The sequence below is a fragment of the Anopheles arabiensis genome, chromosome 2 (genome assembly GCF_016920715.1).
Source record: "Anopheles arabiensis isolate DONGOLA chromosome 2, AaraD3, whole genome shotgun sequence".
NCBI lineage: Eukaryota > Metazoa > Arthropoda > Insecta > Diptera > Culicidae > Anopheles > Anopheles arabiensis.
In genome coordinates this window covers 81523669-81549281 of record NC_053517.1, presented here as the reverse complement: position 1 = coordinate 81549281, position 25613 = coordinate 81523669, and the positions used below count along the sequence as shown (strand labels likewise).

At 47.9% G+C, this 25613-nt stretch overlaps 2 protein-coding genes across 21 annotated transcripts in view; both read left to right on the top strand.

The window, feature by feature from the left end:
• LOC120898562 overlaps nt 1-25613 on the top strand; it is a 242014-nt gene that overhangs the window by 105899 nt on the left and 110502 nt on the right. The gene's annotated exons all lie outside the window — the stretch shown is intronic.
• Nucleotides 1-25613, top strand: part of LOC120898558 (nuclear hormone receptor FTZ-F1) — a 121856-nt gene that overhangs the window by 69434 nt on the left and 26809 nt on the right. For 13 of the 17 annotated variants that reach the window (XM_040304575.1, XM_040304567.1, XM_040304569.1 and 10 more), the window contains 2 exons: nt 5924-6136; nt 6275-6487. In XM_040304575.1, coding sequence (XP_040160509.1) covers nt 5924-6136; nt 6275-6487 — 426 coding nt within the window. The other 4 variants (XM_040304582.1, XM_040304584.1, XM_040304583.1 and 1 more) reach the window with 4 other exon arrangements.

The window sequence follows — 25613 nt, the reverse complement described above, 5'->3', positions numbered from 1 at the left end:
GCTAGATGAATCGATAGCTTGAAAAATTGCTTCATGGATGAAGAATCTCCCACATGATAGTTTCAAACGATGAAGAGTCAAATAAGCTCATCGGACCGACAACGGTGTTGGACGTGTGTTAGGTCAGTTTCTGGTTCCGGTTAGAAGCTCGCCATCCGAGTTAACCGTGCCGTGCCTCTGCGTGTTTGCGTATCCATTCGAATGGGCTTTTTCCCCCATCACTGACTTACAGCATTATTAATGTTAATTTCTCTTGGCTCTGGCTCTTGGTGGATGCTGTGGATGCAAACAAACGAGAAAGAGCCAGCACTAACAGACCCTTTTTCGGTGAGGATGACTTGCGCAAACAGATAAGCACAGAAAGGCAGCATATAGGCAGCAGGGAAAAAGGAAGCTAACGTACAATTTGTGGTTTAATTGCAGCAGCTCCCGAAAAAGGAAGCTCTTTGCTGACCGTTGCTTTGGTCAGAACCTGCTCCATCATCATCCCTATTGCTAGAACGGAATATGGTCTACTGGAACTGGAACTCGATCGTGAACCGCATCGGTTTATTTTTTGTTTAAACAGCACACACAACGGCAGTGGCTCAAATCCGGTGGCATAAGATTTCGAACCTGATCGTGTCGATACGATACGTGCATGAAATCGTCAGGTGCTTGGTGGATGAGATGGGGAAGAGGTAGCCGGATGGTGTTAGCTGGCACGGTTTAACATAGACCTTAATCGGCGCTCTGGCGCTGGCAATGTGCGAGCGAGAGCAGCCGCCGGGGCGGGTATTGTAGACACGCACAAAAGTAGGTCGCCGCCGCCGTCATCGCTATCACCAAAAGCGCGCCGCTGCCAGCACACACAGACACACGCGTGTAGCACGACGGCACGACGACGAGCGATGACGAGACCACCACCATGACCACCGTTTGCCATCTCATTTGTCATTTCGCGCGTTACCTTTTTCCCGATGGATGGATTACCCCCACGGACCGACGACGACGCGCTAAAGCAAGAGACGAACGCGCCACTTTCACTTATTACATGAGCGGCAAGGTGTACGTCACCTTCGCGATGAGGGTTGGGGGAGAGAAGGCGAGGGCTCTGGGTCCGATTTCTTCACGCGGTCAGGTTCATTCTTTGCTGCTGGTGATCCGGTTACATTCCGGACGATCGGGAAGGAAGTAGTGGGTTTGGTAAAGAGAAGAGACGGGGTGGAGAGGATGGTAGAGCTGCTAATGACGGAGCATGATTTGGATGCAATTTTTGCGTATTTGGTATGGAAATTGAAGCGGAATATTATTTTGTCTTTGTTAAATTAATAATTTGAAGAGCAGGCGACGAACTTGGTTTTGCTAAACCCAAAGTTATATTTTTAAGTCAAACAGTCATTTGATATGGCGTTAAATCATTTTAACAACAATGCTTCTCGCAACATACATTAATTTACTGTTAACTAGCAAAAAGAAGCATACTTTCGTGAACAAATAATAATTAAACATCATTTACACTGGTGTACTTCCCTTCATTCGATCATTTTGCTGGACGCCCAATTTTCGGTGCCGAAAGTTTTTGTCAAAAAAAAAAAACCGTTCACCGGGTCAGGTATTACTTCATATAATGTCCACCGTTTCCACCACCGTTTCGCCAAACCTAACCACGATCCGCTTTGGACAGCATGACTTCGAAACCGAAAACGAAAGTGAACCAACCCGAGTGGGACTACCGAGCCAGCGAGCGAGCGAGCGAGTGAGAGAGGAAGAAAGCAACCCCGTCACACATAAAACAACAAACCCTCTCGCGTACGGCCCACCTAAGGAATGGGGGTGGTGATGGTGGTGGTGGTGGCAGTGGTGCTCTTGCGCTCACAGCGGCCACGGACCATGTGCGTTTTCGTCGCGTGAGTGTCACCGGGCCGCGAAACTGGGCCAAGCGAGAGTGAGAGTTTGTGAAGCACCGAAATGCGAAAAAGGGGTAAGGGTAAGAACTCACAGCTCACTCGTTCAACCCCTAAATGCCGGAGCGGTCGCTCACTCGCGCTCTCTCTTCCTCGCGCTTGTGGTTCGGTGTTAGTGGAGCTCGCCGCTGACACACTGTACGTTGAAGGGGTGGAATGCTTTTTGTGGTACCGAAGATGTGACACGTTTTTTTTTTTAAATCTGTTGTTCTTTGGTTCACTTTGTTGTAACCTTTTGTGTTGTGTGCCCTCTGCTCACCGTGAGTCGCGCTCACACGGCTCACGCACTCTCGCGTGTCGCTCTCAGGGGCTGAGCGTGTGCCTCCCTTGAGGGCTCTGTGTGCGCGGGAAAGGGAAAGGACGGTGCGTTCCTTTCTTGCGGCCACTTCGGGAATTTTCGGAACCGTTCGTCGCTTGTTTTGGGTTCTCTCGCTCTCTCCCCCAAAACATCCACATTCTACTTGGGGTTGTACATTGAATAAGGGGGGATGAGGCTAGGGGTTGACTCACTCTCACAATCTGTCTCTGTGTGTGTATGTGTTTGTGAGTAGGCTGAGTGGCATGCAGAAACCGAGAAGAGTACACATAGTACACGGGTAGTATTCTCCGAACACAGCTGCATGGGGGGATGCTTTCAACACACCGAACCGCCGTCCTAAACACACGCACCGCGTGCGCTCGCTCACACCCCCGAGAGAACCCACCGACACGCACCGACACACTCACTCACACAGGCGCACGCACGGTGCAGCCGGGTTTACGAGCGACCGGACAACAAATCGGCACTCTTTTGTGATCGGACGCTCGAGCAGGCGAGTGGTGTGTGCGCGCTTATCCGACCGACGAAAAAAAAAACGGAACGGAACAACTTGAACTTGTAATTATATACAGTGTAGTATATAGCCCCCGGGTGCCCCCATGCTGGCCGTAAGTCGTCATTCTCGCTCGATCGTGCGCGCCTCACGAGCCTTCACCGCGGAGTGCTTCATCGTCGTGGCTCGGGTCACCCACTACCACCACCACCAGCACGGTTGCACCAGTGCCAGCAGCAGCAGCAGCAGCAGCAGCGGTCTCGCCGCGATCTGACTGCAGTCATTTCGCCCGCAACCGGAGCAGTCTGCGCACGAGAGACACACAACGTCCTCCTCCCGGTGTTTGTTACGCGTGTTCGTTTGTTTGTTACTTTTCGGGCTTGTCCGCTTGTGTATTTCGGTTTGCCGGCGCTTTACACTAATTCTCAACTGTCCCGTGACCTGTGTGCTGTTGTGGATTGTGGACGACCGCGGATGTTGAGGTGTTGAGGTCGAAAGCATGATTATCATTCGGTGCAGCCCGCTACAAAACGCAAAGTAAACAGCTCAAACAGTGCTAAACTGTTTTATTAAAAACAACCCCACATAGTTGTAAGATATGGTAGTGTTTCTGGTGTGTGATTAAAATGAGGACGACCCATCGACAATCGATGGTGGTGACAGTGCGCGGGTGATACGAGTGCACGTGTGTATTTCTATCTGGTGTATGTTTGTGAAGAGCAGAAAAAAAGAACGCGAATACGCGAATCGATACACAGCAAACACACATGCAGCTCCGCTGTGCTGCACACACATGCGCAAGGGTGAAGAGGAGCAAATAGAAAAATAAACGGTGTCAGTGAAGGCGAAAATCCGTGACCTACTGTCCTGGAAAAAGGAGAGCGGCACAGCAGCAGAGAGCCCCTCCGTCGCTACACAGCTGGTCGCGCGCGTGTGCGTTTGTGTGTGCATTCGAAAAGGATTAAAACCGAAAGCATTGTGCAGGTCCGCGAGTTTGATTGCTGTAACTGTCCCAGCAGTGTGCGTTTGTGGTCGACGATACTGCTAAACGTTTTGCGCGCATTAAACGTGTGCTATCGTAGTGTTCTGTTTGTGTGCGAAGCGTTGAGACACACGCAATGAGTCCACCCCAGTGGCTCGGTACGAAAAGGACCAACCGATACGTAACCCAACCAAATGGCCCAAAACAGCGACAGATCCTGACCAGTGCGATCGGATAACTTTACAATTCTAAACCTAAAAAAGTACTGAGTGTGTTTTGCCGGGAGGGTTTCTGTGCAGTGATCACAATCATTTGATGATACGGTGACAATCGACTGCCAAACAGTTCACCCAGTGGCCTCAATCGGATTCAAGTAACTCCCGACGGTGTACCGGGAGGATATCGATTGGTACCGAAAGGAACAACAACTTCTCCATGCGCCAAAAGGCGGTGATAGCGTTTGTGTGAGGTGTCCTCCTCCAACTGTGTACAAAATAGGTTGTGCTCCAATTTTTCGGCGTTCTTGCGGCAATCGATGGTGCCCTCACCAACTACTGGTTGTTGCGGTTTAACTTTGCATCCACTTAGTGAAAAAGAAGGCAATCGTGTCCTCAAAACATTCGCGCATCGGTCGGATTTGGTGGTTGGGTTTTCAAGTGTCCGTGAACCGATCGATCTGTGCAATTTAAGCATTAAGTCAGTCTCAGGTTGGTGATGCATATTCTAAATGCGTGTGCATCCTCAGCAGGTACTTCGTCACCAATTTGACTTGAGCGGTGTGTCTATGTGCTTGAAGTTTGCAAAAATTGAAGTTTGAAAACCAAAACCAGCCGGATCAGTGGATTAACGTGAGGATCTTCTTGGGGCGTGTGTGGTGCCCCGTAATTCTGTTTTTAATAATAAGTTCAATCATTAGTGCACCGCACTACGTACAAGGATAACGCTCATTGGGGCAACAACAAATTGTGATTAGAGTTAGAATTTCCATGCCGTCCGGTGTCGTTTTCATTAGCAATATTATTTTCTTCAACTTATTACAGAAAAATATACTTGCACGTTACAAACGTGCTCGAGCGTGCCTACGTGTGTAAGAGTGTGTAATAGTGTGCGGTCGTGCGCAAGTGTGTGTATGTGTGTTTGTGTATTATTTTGATCCCCGCCCCCCAAAAGTCGATGTTTTAAAGTCGTATACAAAGGGGGTCGCAAACACCCTCTGAATCAGTGATCTTTCGTGGGGGAAGAAGAAGTTAAGGTCCTTGTAAAACAAGGCGAATCAGTTCTGTGAGTGTGCGTGCTGCGTGACGTAAAGCAAAGCCGCCTGTAAACGAAAATTGAGTGTGATTTTATTTACCTGCAATACCCTGTAAAGTAAAGATTGCATTTTACAAAAGTTACACAAAGATTGGATAGTTTACTATCCTAAAGTTAAGCATTAAAAAAACAACAACAACAACAAAACCCTCCAGCCTGGCTACAGAGACTGGGCCAACTGTTCGTGTTGATACACGAGACTAATTTCAAAAGTGTACGTCAGTGTGACCGTTTGACCTCTCCGTGCGCGTGAAACACAAAGCGGGGAAAGATGTTACTGGACATGGATCAGCAGCATTCGACCGTGTTTATGTCGCTGAATATGTCGCAGTACTCGATGCTGAGCGAGTCCGGCAGCCCACCGCCCGGCGGTGGCGGTGGAGCCGGCGGCAACACGCAGCTCCTGTCGTTGGCGGCGGCCGCCTCGGCCGCTAACTCGACCGGCCAGAACACCGGTATGCCACCGCCCCAATACACCGGGGGTGGTGGCGGCGGCGGCGGTGGAGGGGGTGGTACCGCGGGCGGTTATCCCGGTGCCACCGGGCTGCTGTTGGGCTCCAGCAACAACAACAACAACAACAGCACCAGCAACAACAATCTTCCGTCCCATCACAACAACAACAACAATGGCGCTGGCAGCAATGGCGGCCACGGCCACCATCATCATCATCACAGCCAGCAGCAGCAGCAGCAGCACCCCGGCAGCCAGCAGCAGCAGCATCTGGGCGGTGCTGGTGGAGGCGGCGGCAACGGGCAGTCGCATTCGCAATCGAACGGTGCATCCGGCGGCTACGGTGCACTATACGGCGGCTTCCACGAAAGCGCGGCCGCACCCCCGTCCGCCTACTCAATGTTTTCCCACGTTCCCACAGGCGGCGGTGGCGGTGTTGGCGGGACCACCGGTGGCGGTCCGTACCATCACGGTGGCAGTGATGGGGGCATCGGCGGCAACAGCAACAGTAGCAGCGGCGGCGGCGGCGGCGGCGGAGGCAGCCAAGCGGCCGGCGGCCAAACGGCGGGCGGCGGCGGCTCTTCCTCGGCAGCGGCGGCAGCAGCGGCAGCCTATCTGGCGATACCGGCCTCAGGTACTAGCGGTGGTAGTTGTAGTAGTGGCGGGGGCGCGTCCGGCGGCAGCCTCATTGAGCACCAAACCGCACTCAATAGTCTGAGCGTCGTGTCCGCCATCCAATGCGATCAAACTGATTTGAAATATTTCATTGAAGAGCTGTGCCCGGTGTGCGGCGACAAGGTGTCCGGCTACCACTACGGGCTGCTAACGTGCGAATCGTGCAAGGGCTTCTTCAAGCGCACCGTCCAGAACAAGAAGGTCTACACGTGCGTCGCCGAGCGCCAGTGCCACATCGACAAGACGCAGCGGAAGCGCTGCCCGTACTGCCGCTTCCAGAAGTGTCTCGAGGTCGGCATGAAGCTGGAAGGTAGGTTCAATTGTGATTTCCTTCTTTTGCCTTTTGTTGCAGAGTTTTTTCCATTACTTTTCATTTCATTCGCAGCAATCATGCTTTCCATATTTCATCCCTTCCTTGCAAATGTTTAGGATATCCTTTTTGCAATTGAACGTATACTTTACAATTTTAAGTTCTAACATCCAAGGATTTAGCTATTCCCAAGATCACATGCCACTTCAGAATATCTAATGTCTGTTAACTCCTCTCTGGTTGGGTTCCGCTGTTCCACGCATGATTGAAATTCCATAGGAGTAGAAAGTATAAGTAGATCCTGAAGTAAAATCCCTTGGAGATGTACTCCAACTCAAAGAATCTCATGCAACACACTGTTGGTTTCAATGTGTGGAGTGTCTCTTGTAGATCCTAGATAGCTCTGTAACAAAACCGGAATATCTCTGTCCACACAATAACAACAGCCTCGACGTGGTCCCCAACAGCTTTGAGTGCTGTAAACCACGATAGGTGTGTAACTAGAATGCAATATACAAACATAGCATTATTTGGGTCTGTTTCGTTCCGTAGAATAACCCAGCAACTCCGGGTGCGTCGTAATTCGAATGATCGAGAAATAGCAAACCGGCTATCCGACTGCAACGAAACCCGACCGATACATAACGCTTTGACCGCGCATGCACATCAGGTCAGAATTGCCAAAGCGGCGGTGTTAGGGTCTAGAAGAGCAATAACAAAAAAGGGAGAAATTTTCTATTTCACTACCTTGGTGAGAATTCCAGTTGATTGAACAGCGTAAGGTTTATTGAAGTTCGGCAAACGAAGTTCAAACACGAAATATGGCTTCTATAATTGAGGACAGTTTCAAACGTTTACCTATGAATCCTTTTTTTTTTTGAGAATCGAAAATTTTACCCTGATTGGCCACTTTTGGAAGAAAGATATTGCTTCGTTTCGCTCAGGTAACAACAAAAAAACCGCTCTAACTAAATGTGTCCCATCAATTTGAGCTTGAGGTTGTAAAACGTGCTAACGGGACTGATTTCTGAGTTTGCCTAGCAATGACGCTAAAGAGTTATGACAGAGTCTTCGGGAGTTTGCTCGAAAGCCTGAACACCTGATCCGATATTCCCATGCCCCCGTGGGGTTATGATCGTATCTCCGATCGGCTATCGATATTTCCAAACCTCAGCACAACAGCAAGAGAGATATGCAAAGCGAAAAAAACCTTTTGGACCTATTCCGAGACGATACGGTGACGTGGTTGGGTCAGGTAAGGCCCGCTTGAAGAAGGGAACCACAATCAGCCTTACCCCACACAAACACACACATACACGTGAGCGATCGCACGCTGAATTGTGGTTCCCTTTTCGGTGGCCTACCTGTGCGATGGCCCCGACTCGTCGATGTCGGGGTGCGTAAAGCGTGATTGCCGAAATCGAAAGTGAAATTTCGGCAAGTTCCCCGCGGGCGTGCGCGCACCCTCCGCCACCGGTTGCGCGGTGGTGGCGGCGGTGCAGAAAAACGGGGGCAAGGGTGAATTACAGACCCCCAGACAGCTGGACATAGACACAAAGAGCCATGATGAGCATGTGAGATGGCGGGTGCGTAAAGAGTGCGTACGATCGGTAGGCCCGGATCGCCCTTCCTCACTCGCGCAGGTGCTTTGAGCCAAAACCAAAACCGGGCTCGGAGAAAGGGAATGAAGGGGGGGGGGGGTTGGGGGTCGCTTAACAAGATGTGATTTGTGATAGTTTACGTAGGAATCGTAGGGGTGGTGGGTTGAATTTTTTGATGAACAGGTTTGTGGCGTAATAATATGGATCGCGCGCGCATGCTGAGCGGAGCAGAGGGTGAGCGACGACGGGCGCGCTTTTTGGGGCTTGCTTGCTTTTGTGTCGACCCCGTTATTAGGGGTAGGCCCACCTCGTCCGAAGGTAAGGAAGAGGAAGAGAAAGGTGCCACTGGGAGTGGGGTGGAACTTAACTTTTGAGGCTGGTTTTTGTCATCCGTTGTCACCGTGTTGGACGATTGTTGTTGTGCAGTTTACTTGAGCTATTGCTCTCTCTCTCTCTCTCTCTCTCTCTCTCTCTATCCCTCTATATCTCTCTCTCTCTATCTCTCTCTCTATCTCTCTTCTCTCTATAATTTCAACACCTTCTTGGGGAGTTTTTTTTCCTTTTCCCTTTCCTTAACTCCTCCAAAACGATGCTATTATCTCTTTCCTTTGCTTGGTTCTTCATGCGTGAGGCGATTCCGTGTGTTTCACTTTGTTTTCTTACGCTACCCAGGAGCTCTGTTGGCTTCATTCAACTCACCCTGCTGTTACACCATACGTGAGTCTCAGTTTTTTTTTGGGGCCACTATATTATCGTTTCTTTTGGACAGTATGTCAGTGTTTCGATCAAGCTGTTTCAATCTGCACGGGGGTTTTAATCGTTTAATATTCCAGCTTCGAGGTGTAGCGGGGTGGGATTTTTGGTGGTAAGCTGCGTTTGTTTTTGGTTGTACGGCTTTGGCAAAGACTACTGGCAGGCCGATTCTTACATTGCACGAACAGGTTTACTGGTTGCATAAGAGTGAGAGAGCCCGTCCTAAGGAGTCAATGAGTGTCACATTCACAAAATTGCATGTGTGAAATTCCCCTATTTTAACGCTCCGTTTCTACTTTCGAGCTAAAAACATGCCGCAGAAACCTTCTTTTGTTGGTGCGAAATTCCCATCTTTTCTTTCTCTCAATTCCCTTGACGACTCTACCGCAAACAAACAGCAAAAAACCTCTTTCTTCACTCTCGAGTTTTAAAGAACAATTCCCCATACGCCTTGTGCCGCCCAAACTCGCCCAGAAGGGCACGTTCGCCGTTGTCGAATCGAGCCGATTGGATGCAATTATGGTAATTGTGTGCGAAGCCTTATTGGGGTCATAATCTTGGGTACGGGTGGAGGTGAAGGGAGACCGCGCGTGTGTACCAAAAGGGCAGTAGAACGCAGGCCAAGCACAAGTGTCGCCGTCTCCAAGGCGGAGAGTGGTTGGAAAGGATACGCTGCAAATCGTTCGACTTTTGTGGCAAACGAACCAATCGGGTGGAGAAGCTTCGTCTCGCCGTTGGTCGCAATTCAAAACTCAGCTACAGATGCGGGTTTTTGGTTCGCAAATAAGGATTTTGCTGATGTGTTCACGTCTTGTTTTACATTTTATTTGATTGCTCTTCCGAGCGGGTTGATAAAATATTCCTCTCTAAATTTCTTATCTGGTTCAACTTGTCCCTTTTGACTTTAACGCGTGAGGAGACAAATTTTATTTCACACTCTAAAGATTTCCTTCATAACAACTATTTGCTTTCGAAACATTTACGTCATTCAAGTCAAGTGAAAAGAATAGAACAAAAACACATTGAAGCACCAGCTCTCAAACCAGAACTCTCTCCAACAAGTAGTGGCAGCGTATGCAAATTTCTTCCTTCCTGCTGCAAGAACCTTCCTTCGGCCTTCCCATTTTACAGCACCCGAGGATCACGGGCGGTATTCTTCACCACCGTGTTTTCTGCTTTATGATGCTATGCGCCACGGAATGCACCGTCGTCGTTTTTTTCAGCTCATTTTTTTCGATTTTTCCCATCCCCAATTTACACACGCAGTGGAGAAAAATTTCAATATACACACAGGAACGCTCGGAGTCCTCCGCTGCTCGGTTTCTTTCATCGATTAAATATCTATGTGTGTGTGTGTGTGTAAGTGCTCCGAACACTTTATGCGTGTGTGTGTGTGGTGTTTGTGGCTGGCTCGCTTGAGTTTGATTGTCCGAGGATGCAGCGGATGCAATGCCGCGCGCGCACCACTTGTGGTGCATCCACGGCACGCGACCTACCCCAAACCGGACCGGGTTGTGTTGTCCTGCCCGCAAGGGATCCCACCGAACCCTTGCGGGGCGCTTCTGCTTTCGGGCAATTCATGTATTCATCATGCTTGCCGTTTCTGTGCGCTTGACGCTATGGCCGCTAATGACCTAGTTTTACGCGGCCCGTTCGCTCTCCCTTTCTCGCGCGCACGAATGATATCATTGGTGGCGCGATCGTGATGCTCATGGCGGCACCATTCTTTTCCACGAGAGATATATATATGTCTTTGTGTGTGTGTCACTTATGTGTGGCGCGATGGAGGCATTTTCAGTTTCTGTGGTCTGGTCTGTGTTCTTGTTTCTTTTAGGGTTCTCTCCCCTAAGTGTGCGCCAGCGAATGATTTTTATCTTTGTATCGTTTATTGTTTTCGTTCTGTTTCTCGTTCGGGGGTTTCCTTGTTCTCCTGCTAGCTGTGTTGAAAATATTTAACACTATAAAAGGAAGCGCTTGCATATTGCTGACCGAGTTATATTGATACGATTTCACGGCTTCATCTGGCAGCACAATATTATAAGAATAAGAATTTCATCTAGCAGTAATGTTCCGGGAATGTTCGTAATTGAAAATTTAAAATGAAATCATTACATTTTCCATTCTGCTTGAAAACTCTTCTTCATTTCGTTGTGTGGCATGAAGCATGAGGTCATGTTTCTGATTTAGCACCAACAATATGGCTTTTAAAGGCACGAAGGAGATCTTTTTAGTATTGAAATATTCATTGCAATTCTTTTCTAAACAGTTGTTTGGTATAATACTTATGCAAACCTCAAACTCCTTAGAAATCATCGATCCCTCATGCAAGCGCTTACTCGCATTGCATAGTTTGCCATTTTGTGCTGCAAGCGTGACGCAAGCAGTGAGTTTCTATAAATCACCGTCTCAAGGTTATGCCCATTTTCCCCAAACCATTACAATGAACGACTCTCTAGTAGCTTGTTTGTTCATTGCAACTTCCTAATTGTAGAACAATGTTTGCACAAACACACACACACACATCCACTCACACATAACTTCTCATCTTGCTCGCGCCGGCAAACAACGCGCCGGTTAATAAATCCCCAAAGCAATGTGAATTCCTTTCCCTTTGTGGCTAATTCATCATTCGGATTTTATGTCTGAGCAAAGAAAAAACTTTTCGCCCCCTACGCGGCGAGTCCTTCGGCGAGTCGTTCGCGAGAAGCGTAAGCATTTTATTAGCCGGTTGGAAGAGCAAAAGTTTCCTTTCATCCTTGGTCCGATTACCACCCACCCCCAAATCATCACTCCCCCCCCTTCGAGCACTGAAAGTAGTCCAAGGTCATGGTGAACGCGCAGCAACGCGAAAGACGAACGGAATCCTTTATTTAGGGACGTCGTTTGCACATTTCTGGCACATGAATACACACACAGCAGCACACGTTAAGCACTCTGCATTTCTTGCACTTTATTCGGCCATTGTGTCGTCCGAGAGTCTGGCGGAAATGATGGTGCGTATCTTGGTGCCCGCTTTACCCCATTTTCCTTGTCTGGGGCAATTTAGGCGGGGGGGGAGCAGCAAACATTATCGATCTGCTGCACGGCGGCATGGCAGCCATGGTTCGTTCCGTGTGTTTGGTTGATTGTAATTTTTCACCTCTTCCTGTTTGTGCACACAACCACCGGGAACCAAAAAAACAGAAAAGGATTAAACGTCGTTCCACGGCAAAAACCCGAATCCCCGAACTGCTTTAGATTCCTTATCCTTTTCTTGACCTTGAATATTCCGGCATGGCAATTTGCTCGACCCACACACACACATTCACACAGCTACATTTGCTGCTGCGACCCGGTTTTTCTTTCGCCTTAGTTTAAGGTGGAAATGCGGAGAGGATGGTGGGTTGGTTTTTGCGAACATTTTTCGAGGGCAATCGTTTGTTGCATCGTTTATCGATTTTTTCCAACTCTTGGACGCACACAGACACACACACACATCAACACCGACATGGTCGGTGGACGGTGCACGCGCGTCCCAAGCATATCTGTGTGTCGATCAGAGTGTGTGTTTGTCCTTCTTCTTTTCTTGTTTTATCCTCCCAAACAATGAGGGATTTTGTAAAGGGTTGCTTCAAATGCCGCGTGTTCTTTATCCCTCTCTCTCTCTCTCTCTCTCTCTCTCTCTTTCTCTCTCTTTCTCTCTCTCCGTTTCTCTTTGACTATCTCCCTTCTCTGTTTCCCAGGCGGAAGTGCAATTCGCTTGCTCTGTGATTGCTGCCCCAGTTTACTGCTTGTTTCGCGCAGTAGGAAGGATAGGGTTTTGGGGACGAACCGGATTCGGTGCCGGTGAGCTCCCGGTGGCTTTGTGAAAAATTATGACCGTTAAACAGAACAAACTGGCGGATTGTTATGGTCGAGGAACGCGCGAAGGCGCAGAGTAGGGGGTAATGATTTGTGTTTTTCCTGTTGTTGTCGGTGTGTATGATGGTAATGGCTCTTTTTCCGCGCGCGGGTGTTTTTGGATCTTCCTTCTTGCTTTCATAGCGAGAAAACATTCTCTCAGAAGGAGCTCAATGCTTCTCTTTTTTGTGTTGGTTGTGAAAATCATATTCCTTTTGCGCTTTCCATTCAGATTTGCTTTCAAAGGTTCCAATTCACCAACTCTCTAAGCAGCAGTGCGCAATATCACAGGCGGGAGTGAGGCGGAATGTGTTTGTGCTCTCTAATGTGAGCCATCTAATCGATTCCGGAAAATCTCGCCCGACCGGAAGACGGTGAAAGGCGCCTCCGACATCCGATGGCGCCTTCCGACGTCGATTGGTGTGCGTTTTTTTTTTGTTTTTGCGCGCGCGAGCACAGTCGCAGGACGCACAGTATCTAGCCCAAGGTCAGCTGACAGTCGGAGAGGAGGAAAAACTTACAAACGTTGTTTTTCTACTGCTGTCTTGCTCGTTATCTTTGGGTGAAGCGGGTTTTATGTTTTCGAGAAGGGTGTGGGACCCAGACTATGTTAACCACGAAAAGTTATGCGGACAGGTGCGGAAGAGGGGAGAGATAACACACACTAAACGACGCAGAAAATTCAACGCCAGACGTGAATTAGAGGAAAAACGTTTCGGTGAAAAAAGCACAGACGATGACGGCGCTTTCGGTGTGTTGGCGACGTAGTTTTCCTTTTTTTGGGGGGTTGATGTGTGTTTTATAGTGGCGAAGAAAGAGCATAATGTGTTTACTTTCTAGATTTGGGCGTGTGTGTCGTGTGTGATATCCTTGACAAGATTTCGGAAAATTAAAATGAACTGTAGTGGAGGTGTTTGATTTTAATGGCTTTTTAGATCTCTCAGGGCGATTTGAGTTTTATAACCATCGTTTTACAATGTTTGAACTTCGATTAACTCAATGGATCATTGTTCCACCACTTGTGGGAATAACTTGAACTTGGAATGAAGATGTAAGGGTAATGTAGACACACGGTAAATGATGTTGTATACCCAACAAAATGCTTTCTCAGCTTAACACTGTATCAGCTGTGCAATACTGTGAAATCTATGGAGGCTATTATGAGCTCAAGTGAGCTTCGTGTTCTTTAGCGTCCATTTAAGAACGCATAGCGATCTTCAATGTCACATGCAATTAACTCCAGAACACGCTCACGGATCCGTTCTGGCTGGTTGATAGATGCAAACCACACTAAAGTGAAGTATTTCAAAAGTTCATTCATAAAATTCCAAGCAAAATTCTTAATTTTCCATCCCGCCTTAAAACTTCATCTTTTGCTGTGCGTGTGTTTGAAGTGTTTTCCTTGTAGGATCGGACCAACCACAGAAATAGATCGGTATCGCTTGCCAAAACCCGACTCGCACTCGACACGTTTGGCCCAAAAAAAAAAAAACTCCTCCCTCCCCCAGCACCGTTTCCAATGCTCCCAACCGCCCCAACCGTCTATAATTCGTTCTCATTCTCACACCCTGTGTGTGTCGCCGCTGCTGCTGTGTGTGTTTGTTGATCAGAAAATGCATCAGAATGCATTACACGAGGGGAGCGCTGTGAGAAAGAGTGCTCGTTCGTTCTTGAAGAGAACCTTTTTTTTGGCAACACTACAAAGGATATCTCAAGATTCGTGAGTTCCCCGATGCCCCACTCACGTTGTGTGTATGTGTGTGTGTGGGTTTTGTGTCGGTACATTGTGGAGCTAGGTGTGTGAGTGACCTAGATTTGCATCCTGACGGCGGCGTGTTCCACCCTCGCAAACGAGCGGAGGGAGGGTGCTGGTGCCTGTCCCCGACCATCCACAACAGTTCTAGTGCTCTTGGGCCGCGATTGGGGCAGATTTTGTGTTGGTTCGTTTTATTCTCACTGAACTCGTTTTCAACGAGAGAGAGCGAGCGAGAGAGACAGGGATTGAAGAAGAATTTTGTGTCGAATGGAGCGCATTATTAAAATCGGTCATAAAAACGGGGGCGGAAAGGACAAAAGGAAGGGTTGATATTTTTATATTATTTATCTCTCTATCTCTCCCTCACTCACACACGAAGGCAGGGCTGCTCAAACGCAGCGAAACGGTTCTGCAGTGGAAAAATCTGCACTAAACACGTTGTTGGGTCCATTTAGACGGCGCATTAAAAAAAAAACGCAACAGGTTCATGCCATGTGCTCCACAATGCCCACCTCACCACTGCAATAATGCACCACTTTTTTGAACGGGATTTTTTTTTCAGGAGGGAGCGTCTCTGTGCGTGGGGGGCTGCGCTTTGTTGTGTGCATGTGCGCGGGAAAGAATTTTAATTGCCTTTTCATCAAATTCATCACGTGACAACGCGGCCACACCGGCCCCGTCAAGAAGGTGTCTGTGTTCGTGTCCAGCTGACATCGCGTTGTCGCTCTTTTTTTGGTGCCACACGCGGAACGCTTCAACCCGGGCGCGAAAACGAAACCGAAAGCTCGTAAAGGGGGCGCCCAGTGCCTGGTTTGAACGAGCGGCGGTGGTAGTGGCGTGGTGGTAGTGTTATACTAATATTTTACCCGCTTTTAAAAACAACACTTCTGTTCGTGGTGCATATATATATTGTCATGCCAGTCACGGGGGCCGGTTTGGCGATTGCCGTTATGCAGTGTGACATAACACACCACACCCTTGCCCCAGGCCTTCTTCAGCCCTTTCTGCTGCTCAAGCCATTTGGTGTCCAAAAAATCCAAAAAATGAGGCAAAAAAAGTGACGGACGGCCAACCGACTCGTAAAACGCTGTCTACAGGGCATCCACGCCGCACTTAAATAAAGCAAACAAACGCACCAAAGGTGGATGGAGTTTAAAAATGACAACAGCGTAGCGTGCGTGGCTACCCTACCTTACCGAAAAAAAAAAAAATAAAAAAATAAAAACGACCACGTAAAAATGCCCCGGAACCACCACAAAACAATCCATTGTTCATGACAAAAAAGAGAAGAAAAAAAAATTTGAATCACAACGGTAAGAAAATATCAATGAAGCAAAACACAGTAACGGTGCAAGCATGTTGTGCCGCCGCCGTCAAGGGAGGCGGTAAACACACACACACACACACACACACATACGCGAAGGGCGACAATATGCGCATGACGTTCGATGCATCGCGTAGGAGCCGCTTGCGCGCGCGCGTACTCGCTCGCTCGCGCCATCGTTTGCGCTACCAAACACACACACACACACAAGACACACTTTCGATTTCATTGCAATCGGGGCACCGGGGCGCGACATTCGCTTGGTTGGCAGGGGTAGGGAATGAGAAGGAGGTACTGTGAGGGGAAGGGTCGAGCAAGTAGCACAAATGCCGCGTGGGATTGATATTGTTGTGGATTGTGTGTGAGGTTTTTTCTTCTGTTTGTTTGTTTGTTTGTTTGTTTTGTCGGCGTTTGTTGTCTTTTGCAGCGTTTGAGATTTGTTTGTTTTGTGTTTTCTTTTTAAATTTATTAAACAGTTAATCTGTTGAGGGCAAGCCATCGAGAATGATGCTCATTCATTACTTAATACTAGTACACAATTTTGGTTTTTGTACCATTTTTGAGGTATTTAAAAGAACCTACTAAGAAAGTAATTATTTTTTAAATAATTAATTATTTAAATACTCACATTCGCATTCAAAGCCGTTTTTTTATTACAAATTGCTCGGAGTAATTGAAACTCGCATTGGTTTAATCGCCTCCGCTCGTTAGCAGCAGTAATACTCGCCGATCGGCACATAATCACGCTCTGTTTGACGATTCCGAAGAGGAGGATGCCGCAAAAACTGGGTCATGTATTTTAATCCCCATCTCCTTTTTTTTTAATTAGGCAATGACGTTATGACGCCATCCCCCAAATGTGAGATGTGCCGAAAAAGTGGGATTCACTTTCTCACAGCTGGCTCACTCGATGTGTTGCCAGATGGAGCTCTCACACTGTTCGAGAGTTTGCTCAAAAGTATTCCAACGGATAAAACAAAACAAAAAACGCATTTCCTTTGTGGTAAATTGCCTCTCTTTTTTCGGTGGATGCATTTCATCATCCGCATCATCATCCGTATCATTGAAGGTGGTGTGTGAGCAATTACTCGCACCGCGCGAGGAGCCGCCGTGCGTGATGAAATCACTCACCCTCCACCGATCCGACCCGATGAGGTAATTCTCATTTCGCTCTCACTCTCGATCAACGGCGGTTGTGTTGTGGAGGGTCTGTGTGTGTGTGTGCGTTTTTTATCTAATAGTTTGACGCGGTCGTTGTAGGAGTAGCGGGCGAGGAGTAGAGAGGTACACACTGTTTCCTCACTTTCCTCATGGAAGTGCAACAGAACCGGTTGCTTTGAAGCGAACGGCGCGCGCGGTGCTTGGCGCGGTGCTGGTGAATGGAACGCGCGAGGCCCACCGTGGCACGTGATGAGAGAAAGAGAGAGGAGGGGGGGGGGGGAGGTAGGATTGAAAGAAGCGTATGAACAGGGGGTTGCTTTACCCCGGTTTGGGGAGGGTTCGGGCCGGGAGGAAACCTCCTAAAAAAGCTCACACACTCGCAAGCGAAGCGTAAAGCGTGCTTCAAAGCGGATTGTACGTGTGTGTGTGTGTGCTCACTGCTCGCCGTATTTCGCTTTCAAAGTTATGCATTGATTAATCGTGACGGCGCGCAAGTAGGTCATGCGAGAGCGAGATGCAATGTTGCGCTCATTCTCGCTCTCACTCGGTCTCGTTCGCTCTCCTCGTTTTGCTCAACACCCCGTGAAAGACCCCTACCACCGTGGCACGATTGGTGAGCGAGCGGAAGGAACAAGCGAGAGAAGCGAGAGATGCAACTCTCCCCCTCCCCCTCATACATCCTCCCCTCGCTTGCTCGTTCCAACACGTTCTCACTGCAACAGCGCCCGCTCGTCATCCATTCCACCCCCCCCTCACAGCAATGGGGTGGAATATTCTCCATGACAACATCTTCGACGGGGGCTGAAGAGAGGGTGACGGGAGGGAGGTTTTGGGCCGGGTGGTGAAGAATCGCAAAAAAAAAAAACAGATACAAATGAGAGAAAAACTGTACGCCAGAAGTGCAACAACAAAAAAACTCACCACCGAAACGGAACCGGGTGGGGTGGCCCATACACACACACACACACCTACAGTCGACGGGGTGTGAAGTTCACTATCGGGGGAGGAGGGAGTTCGGTGTGCATGGCATGGTTTTTTCCCTCTTCTCTTCATTGCAACTCCAACGCAGGCATGATTTTAAAGACATTTTTGTTGCTGTTGGTGTTGTTGTTGTTGTTGCGAATTGTGTTCAGTTCTTTGCAATGATCTGAGCGGTGTAATATTTTCTGTTGTTTGGGTTGGAAGGCGGCTGAGGTGCCCGTGTTACTCTGTTCGTTGATTTGTGTCGTTTTACAAAGTATATTACGTCAAATTTGAATGGATTCTGTTTTGGATTGCTGCTATTCCACTGGTTATTTGATGGAAAGATACCATTTAGGATGTAGCAGCAGGCAGTGGCGTATTTAACGGTAAGCAAAGTAAGCAATTGCGGGGGGCCCCGTCAATGAGGGGCCCCGCAATATTTAGTACATAATCCATAACAGTTGATAGAATATGGTACTGTATTAGCAAGGAGGGCCCCGTGGGTTATGGACGTTGGGGCCCCGCGCTAGACGAAGCACCATAAGAACCCCCCCCCCGGTGGCAACAAAGTTTAAGTTAAAATGTTACATAATCAAAGACGGATGCCGAGTACCCCCGGTAATAATGTACAAAGGGGCCTCAACAACTCTTACTGCTTAGGGCCCCCGAGACTGTAAACCCGCTACTGGCAGCAGGACATTTTCGAAATGGCAATGCCACTGACTCTCTTCAGTAAATTGAAACCAAATGTAAGAGATGATTTAAAATGTTATTCCACATCACTCTGATATTTTATTTCCATCATAATGATTTTTAATTTCTTTACCATGATTTTCAACACTTCAAAGGTGTTGTTGCCATCGTTTATTTTCACAGGGATTTGAAGACGGGTCTCATAACCCATTGATAGTTGATGTGTTGAAAATTATGCGGAAGAAATTAAGTATTACAGGGTTTTCCAAGTCACTTCCGAATCTGCACATAATTATTCACCGAACCCAAGATGCTTTTCAACAGCTGTCAAATAGTGTATTCCAAATGAAATTTCAGTTTCAAAACGTGAATTTCAACACACAACAATGAACTGTCAAACTCAATCCCGTTTGAGCCGTGTTGAAAATCATGCTGAAAAAAATAAAAATTATTGTGATGAAAATGAAATATCAGATTGATGTGGATTAGCATGTTGAACGCGGTGAATAACAAAGTTTTCATTTGAAACTGACTTGGAAAACCCTGTATTATGATGAAAATGTAATATCTGAGTGATGGGGAATACAGGATTTTCCGCGTCAATGTCCAATGTCTACAACATGTTTAATTGATTGCGAGATGTTTTTCAACAGCTGTCAAATGTTGTATTTGCATCACAATAATGTTTCAGTTCTTGCACAAGATTTTCAACGCGTCTCAGCCTAGACTGAGTTTGACAGTTCTTTGTAGTGTGTTGAAAATCATGTGCATGAACTGAAATTTTACTAGGCTGCAAATACACCCTTTGACAGCTGTTGAAAAACATCCAAAAGATGGTAAATACTAATGTGCACATTCGAAAGTGACTTGGAAAATCCTTTAGCTTCTTGAACGTGGTGGAAAACAGTGTTTACATTCGAAAGTATCTTGTAAAACCCTGCAAAGTGATGATTTATTGGTGATGATAATACGCTCCAAATTTACCTCCCAGTAGTGTAAAAGAGTTTTTCGACAACAATATTCCTACTACTCTTCATTCCAACTCGGCAGCTTTGCAAAAAAAACTGAAGTTTGGCACAAAACTGGGATGACCTGCTGTACCATTCCCCCGGCCCTGTTTGACACGCCACTAACGCACTTGCCAGCATGTCAATCAGCCTCAGCATGTCCTACCAACTGTGCAAGGTGTGCAAGGATCGAAAGCTAGTGCTGGCTACTCCAATCCAAGTCCACTGCGAAGTTATGGACAGATTGATTGAGCAAATTGACTTCATATTTCGCGCTCCAAAATCGATGCGATTGGTGTAGCGCGAGCTCACTTGACTTTGCTTTGCCCGCGTGCGCGTTACTTTGTTATTGTTGCTAGTTGAAGGGCAGACAGCAGCGGCAACATCGATGGATCAAACGAAGTGGCAGAATGGGCCCTCGCGACTATGTTGTGTCTAAACTTGCAAAAACATGCTGCACTAGAGGCGTTTAGAATATTTTACACCACTTCCCACTGCAGTGCCAGTACCGCACGGGGCCTCCGCGCGATCGAAGAATCGAAACTTAAAGTGCGTTTTTCTAATTGCGCGTGCCCCTACTGTCGATGTGTGCAGAAGCTCCCCCCTCCTCGTGAAGACGCTGTTGCATTGCTACCGCAGCAATAACTCATACCCCCCTGTGCTCCACCTCCCAGCCCAAGAACTGGCGGCGCCCTCTGCACAGTTTGTCGGCTCAGCCTGCAACCACAGCGTCTCCCAAAAGCTTCCATCTGAGTTTGCCAACCCAAACCACCCACCCAAGGAAGGAAATGAAACTTATGCTTTCCTGCACCAATCCTCCTTCCCTTCCTTTTTCCTTTCCCAAAACCTCTTTGGGTCGATTGTGTTGCGGTTGTTTGGCCGCGTTCTGCCTTCGCCCGCTACTGTGCTAATGCAACGCTGCACCTCGTACCGTACACTACCGTCCGCTTCCTTCCACTCTCTCTCTCTACACCGGGATGGCGGGGGGTTTTGGTTCCGTTTGACACGTGTGTGTGCGTGTGTGTGCGAGGTGCGTGAGGGGTTTCTTTTATTTCACTGTGCTGCTTGTGTTTGCTGAAACCGGACCAAAGTAATGGATGTCTGCGCGTGTGTTTGTGCGCACCAAATTTGCCCAATCCGATACCGCTTTGGAAAAACCGCATCGGTGCAGCGTGCAATTGCAAAACGATTATTGTTGCTGCTGTTGTTGTGAGTGTACTTGGCATGTCGAGAAGAAGCGGTATGCCGAGGTTGTTTTGTTCGCTCTGTTGTGTTTTCTGATCGGAAACGCGTGGTGTGCAATCGGGGCGTAATAAAGGCGGCGAGGGTGAGTAGCAGGTGGGCAAACGAAATGCGTTATTAATGATGAAAGCAGTGCGAACTGCACGAACGATCGTTCTAGAAGCGAGAGTGAAACCTTTTGACCGCACAGGTGCAATGAGTTTTTCTATAAAAGTAAATCGCCACCCAGACCCCTACAACCCTACTCCTTCTCAAAAAGGAGCCTGGAATCGAATAATAAAAAAGATATTCAAAACTATCAGCCTATGGATCATCAACGAGATGATGTCTGCTGCCACAACACAGCTGACAACAAAACAAAATGCCAAATTTGTAGCCAAAACGGTGGCGCTTTACTGCGCTCCTAATTATGGACTGTCTTGTCTCGCAGCAAACATGACAAACACACCACCCCCCCTTTGGCAATGTCAAATGCCTCTACCATAAAAGCCAGGGAAATCTGTCCGCTCAACGGATCTTAATCGAACAGCAATTAAAACAAAACGAACGCCGATCCCAATCGCACCCACCGCGAAACAATCGAACGCGTGCCTCCCATGTTGCCAATTTTCTCCATCTTCTAAAAAAAGAGACCTAAAAGAGGCCCAGATCGCGCCCAGATGATCGGGAAAACAAGTGGCAAAAACAAATGCGCCCTGTCATGAGCGGGCGACAGCAGATCGGTGACACGATCGCTGCACCACAGCCCCGTGCACCGTGCAGAATCTGGAATGTCAATCCGGTCTTTTAAAGAGGAGGGAGGGCAAAATCGAATCTTCGTAAGCGGCCCAATGCAGTCCAATGCACGGTGCAATGCAGCGGCGGAGTCGTTTTGAGAAATCCAGCCGCCGAGTTTGTTTTTTTTTGCCGCGCGATCGTGTTCTTGTTTCGTGGCCGGGGCCGGGTGCAAACAAAAAAGGAGCCATTTCGGTGTGCGCCTCAGCTCTCAGCGTGTCGGCTAGTCCTACTGTGGCCTATTCTGCTGCCAACCCCCCCCCCCTGCTTAAGTGAGCTTCCTTCTATTTGGTACCGGGTTTTTTTTTTACTTCTAATGCATCCGGATTGGCGCTGTGCAACGTCTGTGTGTTTGCGAGCTGCTGCGGTGCAACACGTTGCAATTGTGCAATTCTCCAGCCGCACACACACACTTGCTGCATGGGTAGGAGTGGGTGCAGTTCTAGTGTGCAATTGCTGCCAGCCACTCCTCCCCTTACAGCTCTCTGTCTCTCTCTCTCTCTAGCAGTAAATTCTGTTTTTATGATCGTTTTCAATTTTCCAATCTGTTCTCTCTCTTTCTTTCTCTTCTTGCTTCTCTGGGTACTTCCTTCCCTCCCCAAGATGTGGTAAAGTGTGTGTGTCTGTCTGTGTGGTTTGAGGCCACAGAATTTTATGACCATTTCGGGCAACCGGACGCGGACGGGCACTTGGGGATGGGGAGTTTTGAGGCAAAAGGCACCGTTTTGCTGAACGGCACAGTTTCGGCGTTTGCTTGTAGTGGAGTGGGACAGGGGGCCGGGGGATGAGGGTTTCAACTGCATTCCGCAAACCGCGCCGCCGATACATCGTGATTCGTGAGGCCCGCTATCGAAAGCGAGGCGCTTAAGATAAGGAACGTTTTTTTTTTGTTTGCAAAATGCATCACCGCAATCGTTAAGAACGAAACGCAAAAGGTGAACTCGCGATCGTAGTGGTGGTGGGGTGGGTTGTTGCTGCTGTAAACTGGTTGCGGCGGTGGGAGTTTCATTCTGTGGCCACCACCCCGCACGTTCAATGCTCTCTCCCCTTTTGCTTGGGTAAAAGAGTTCTGTCGCTGTCGAGAATGTTGCGAAAGTGCCTTTTCGACTTGTCGCTTTTTTCTCACTCTCAATTTTCTAATGTAATGTATTGGGGTCAACCGGGGTGTACGATGCGGTTCTAATAGATGGACTTGAATTATGCTTGATTTTTATTGCTTTTTGGCGTTCATTTTTTAGTACTGGCTGCGCATGGTACGATGCATAAAACGGTTGGCTATCAAATCAATTCTTACCGTCTCTGCTTAAACGTGTTATTGCAAATTATAAAACCGATCTTAACGTTCGAATATAAACGCTCCTCACAGCGCCAACCACATTCTCGCATACTAACGTACCAATTGCATCAGCGTTACTTGCTTGCGCACCACTGCGTTACGCGCCTGAAAAAACTTTCGATCAAAACTCATTAGTGGTCTATTGATTTAACACGAATGGTATACCGCTCTTCTCGTGTGCGCCGTGCCCTCAAAGCCCGCAGGAAAAAAGTCTGGCATTTCAGGACCTACTTTCCGTCCCGGAAGGTGGTCCGCTTTTTAATGAGACGACTGACGACGGATCGGGGAGCACTTCTACAGCCAGTTGTGCAGCGAAGCACGACAGGATTTACGCTTCCTTGAACGTTTTACCTTTATGTTTACTAACAATTTAAACAAAAAATAGAGAAATTCTCACGCAAAAAGGGGTTTTTTTGCTCTCTCTCTCTTCAGAACTGGAACGGTCATTCCTGTTTTGCTTCGTTTGTTACGTGAAGAGGCCACGTGATGATGGGACATAATATAAAGCATTTTGGCTCGGGGTTGTTGTGGTTCGATTTTTCCGACCGTTCTTTTTCAGGTCACGATGGGTTTTAATTATCACGTGCCAGAGATGGAAGAACTTTTGACCTCATTTTTTGTCTTTTTAAATATTTTTAAATGTTCTGTAAAAAGGATTTTCTCCCGTACCTGTGTATCTTCCTCACGAGTTAATCTACAAAGGACAAGAAGATTAACATTGGAAAAATGATAGAAATAGCAGTTTAAGCTCAACTAAATATGTTACAAATTTATTCTAATATGCAAAAAAGGAATTCCGTTGCCCTCACTGCATTTCATCGCCATATTGTCACAATGATGTCGCTCATAAGTTCATCCCGCTTTACCGCAGCTTCCATTCCACTCGCCACTCAGACCGTTCAAACGCTCAAAGCGATCGAAACTTTTACTAATTGATGGTTTTATTCCCATTCTCTGTTTCCAGGTATGTTGTTACGATCGCATATCCTGTACTTATGGTATGGTATTCATCCCCCATATGTTTGTGTTTGTTGTGTCCTTTTGTTCCCCGTGTCTGATGCTTGATCATCGTCACTTCCGGCAGTCAAATGCCACCCCGCTTTGGCGCTTTGTGTTTCGATTCTCAGACATCGATAATCCATTTCGACTTGACTCATCTCGGTCAGACACACATCAAAGAGTGGACCGATTTCGCGCACCAGACAGGGCTGTGCCTCCCTGCCACCTCCTTAGGCAATGAGGTCGAGAATTGCAGGAATGCAAAAAAAGACGTCGTGGCCCGCGTGCGCGTCCCAGATTATGGCGCGAGGGTGTTTTCTGTGTGTGTACTTGTTGCTCTCATTCAGTGAGAATGTCGCTCCTCGGTGAGAATGTGATTGTGTGATCTTTCCCTCGGGAGCTCCTTACACACAACCGTGTGTGTGTGTGTGGTCTGGTGTCCCCATTTTTACCGCACCATGCGACCTTGACCTACTGTTTGGTTGGTGCGCTTCCTTCAAATATTAGATTAACGAGCGTCAAACAGAAACTCCCGAAATATGGCCTGGCCGGATGGCGGCAGAAGCGTGTGTTTGTGTGTGTGTGCGGGTATGTTATTGTTATCTGCGCGATAGCAAACTCACACTTGAGCGGCTGTCAGTCGGTTTGGACGAATGATTTTTAAACGAAGTGACAGACGGGCGACGGGTTTGACGAGTCCGCTTTATCAGCTGCGGGGAATTGAAAATTCTTTTTATAGCCCTCCCTCTTGCACCGATTTCGTGTTTTTTTTGTTTTGGGGCCGCCAGTGTTTTATTACAATTTTTGCGTCGCGTCGAAAATCTGAAAATAAAAGGCAACCCCTGGGCAGTAATGGGGAGGAGCAAAGGCATTAAATGGAACAGCTGAGCGCTGTCGGGCTAATTAGTGTTGGGTGTATTGCACTACGGCAACGATAGGGGAAACGGCCCGTTTGTCACCACCCCACTAAAAAGGTGCACAATTTAGGTCACAACCACTGTGGTGTCCCACTGTGGCGACTGTTCAATAGATGCACATTATTCTTCTTTTGCACATCTCGTAGCGCCCTGTGAACCGCTTAGAACGCGCAGCGCTTAGAACGGTCTAGAAGGCGTTGCTGTGTTTACGCTTAGAATCTATGCTTGGTTAAGGCCGTTTTCTCCCCTCCCCCACCCAGAGAGAGGGCGTGAGAACCAACCAGCAAGCCGCGTGAGTCCCAAATCTAGAGCAAACCGTGTACGCGTGTAATAGTAGTTAGTGGTAGTAGTAGTAGTAGCAACAGTTGCCATTCATGTACGCGCCGTGATTTGGCCCCGTTTTTCGTCCCCTCCTGTGCGTATGGTTCTGTGTGTGTGTGTGTACTGGGGTTTGATTTTTGTTTACATTGCGTAGCGTTATTAGGGTTATAAGATTAGCGATTGTGCCAGTTTTTGCACCGCTTTCCTGCTTCACCCTCTCGGGAGGGGTGTTTTTCCCCTTCTTCTTTTGGTTCTTATTGGGTGGGCCACCGCGCGCCATCGTGGAGCCGGCTTGTTTATTCGCGTGTTTTTGTGTTGTTGTTTCAAGCTTGTGAACAAATGCTTCAGAAAGGAGGGGGGGGGGGATCTAGGGGCTTCGATGTTATTGTCGTTGTTTTTT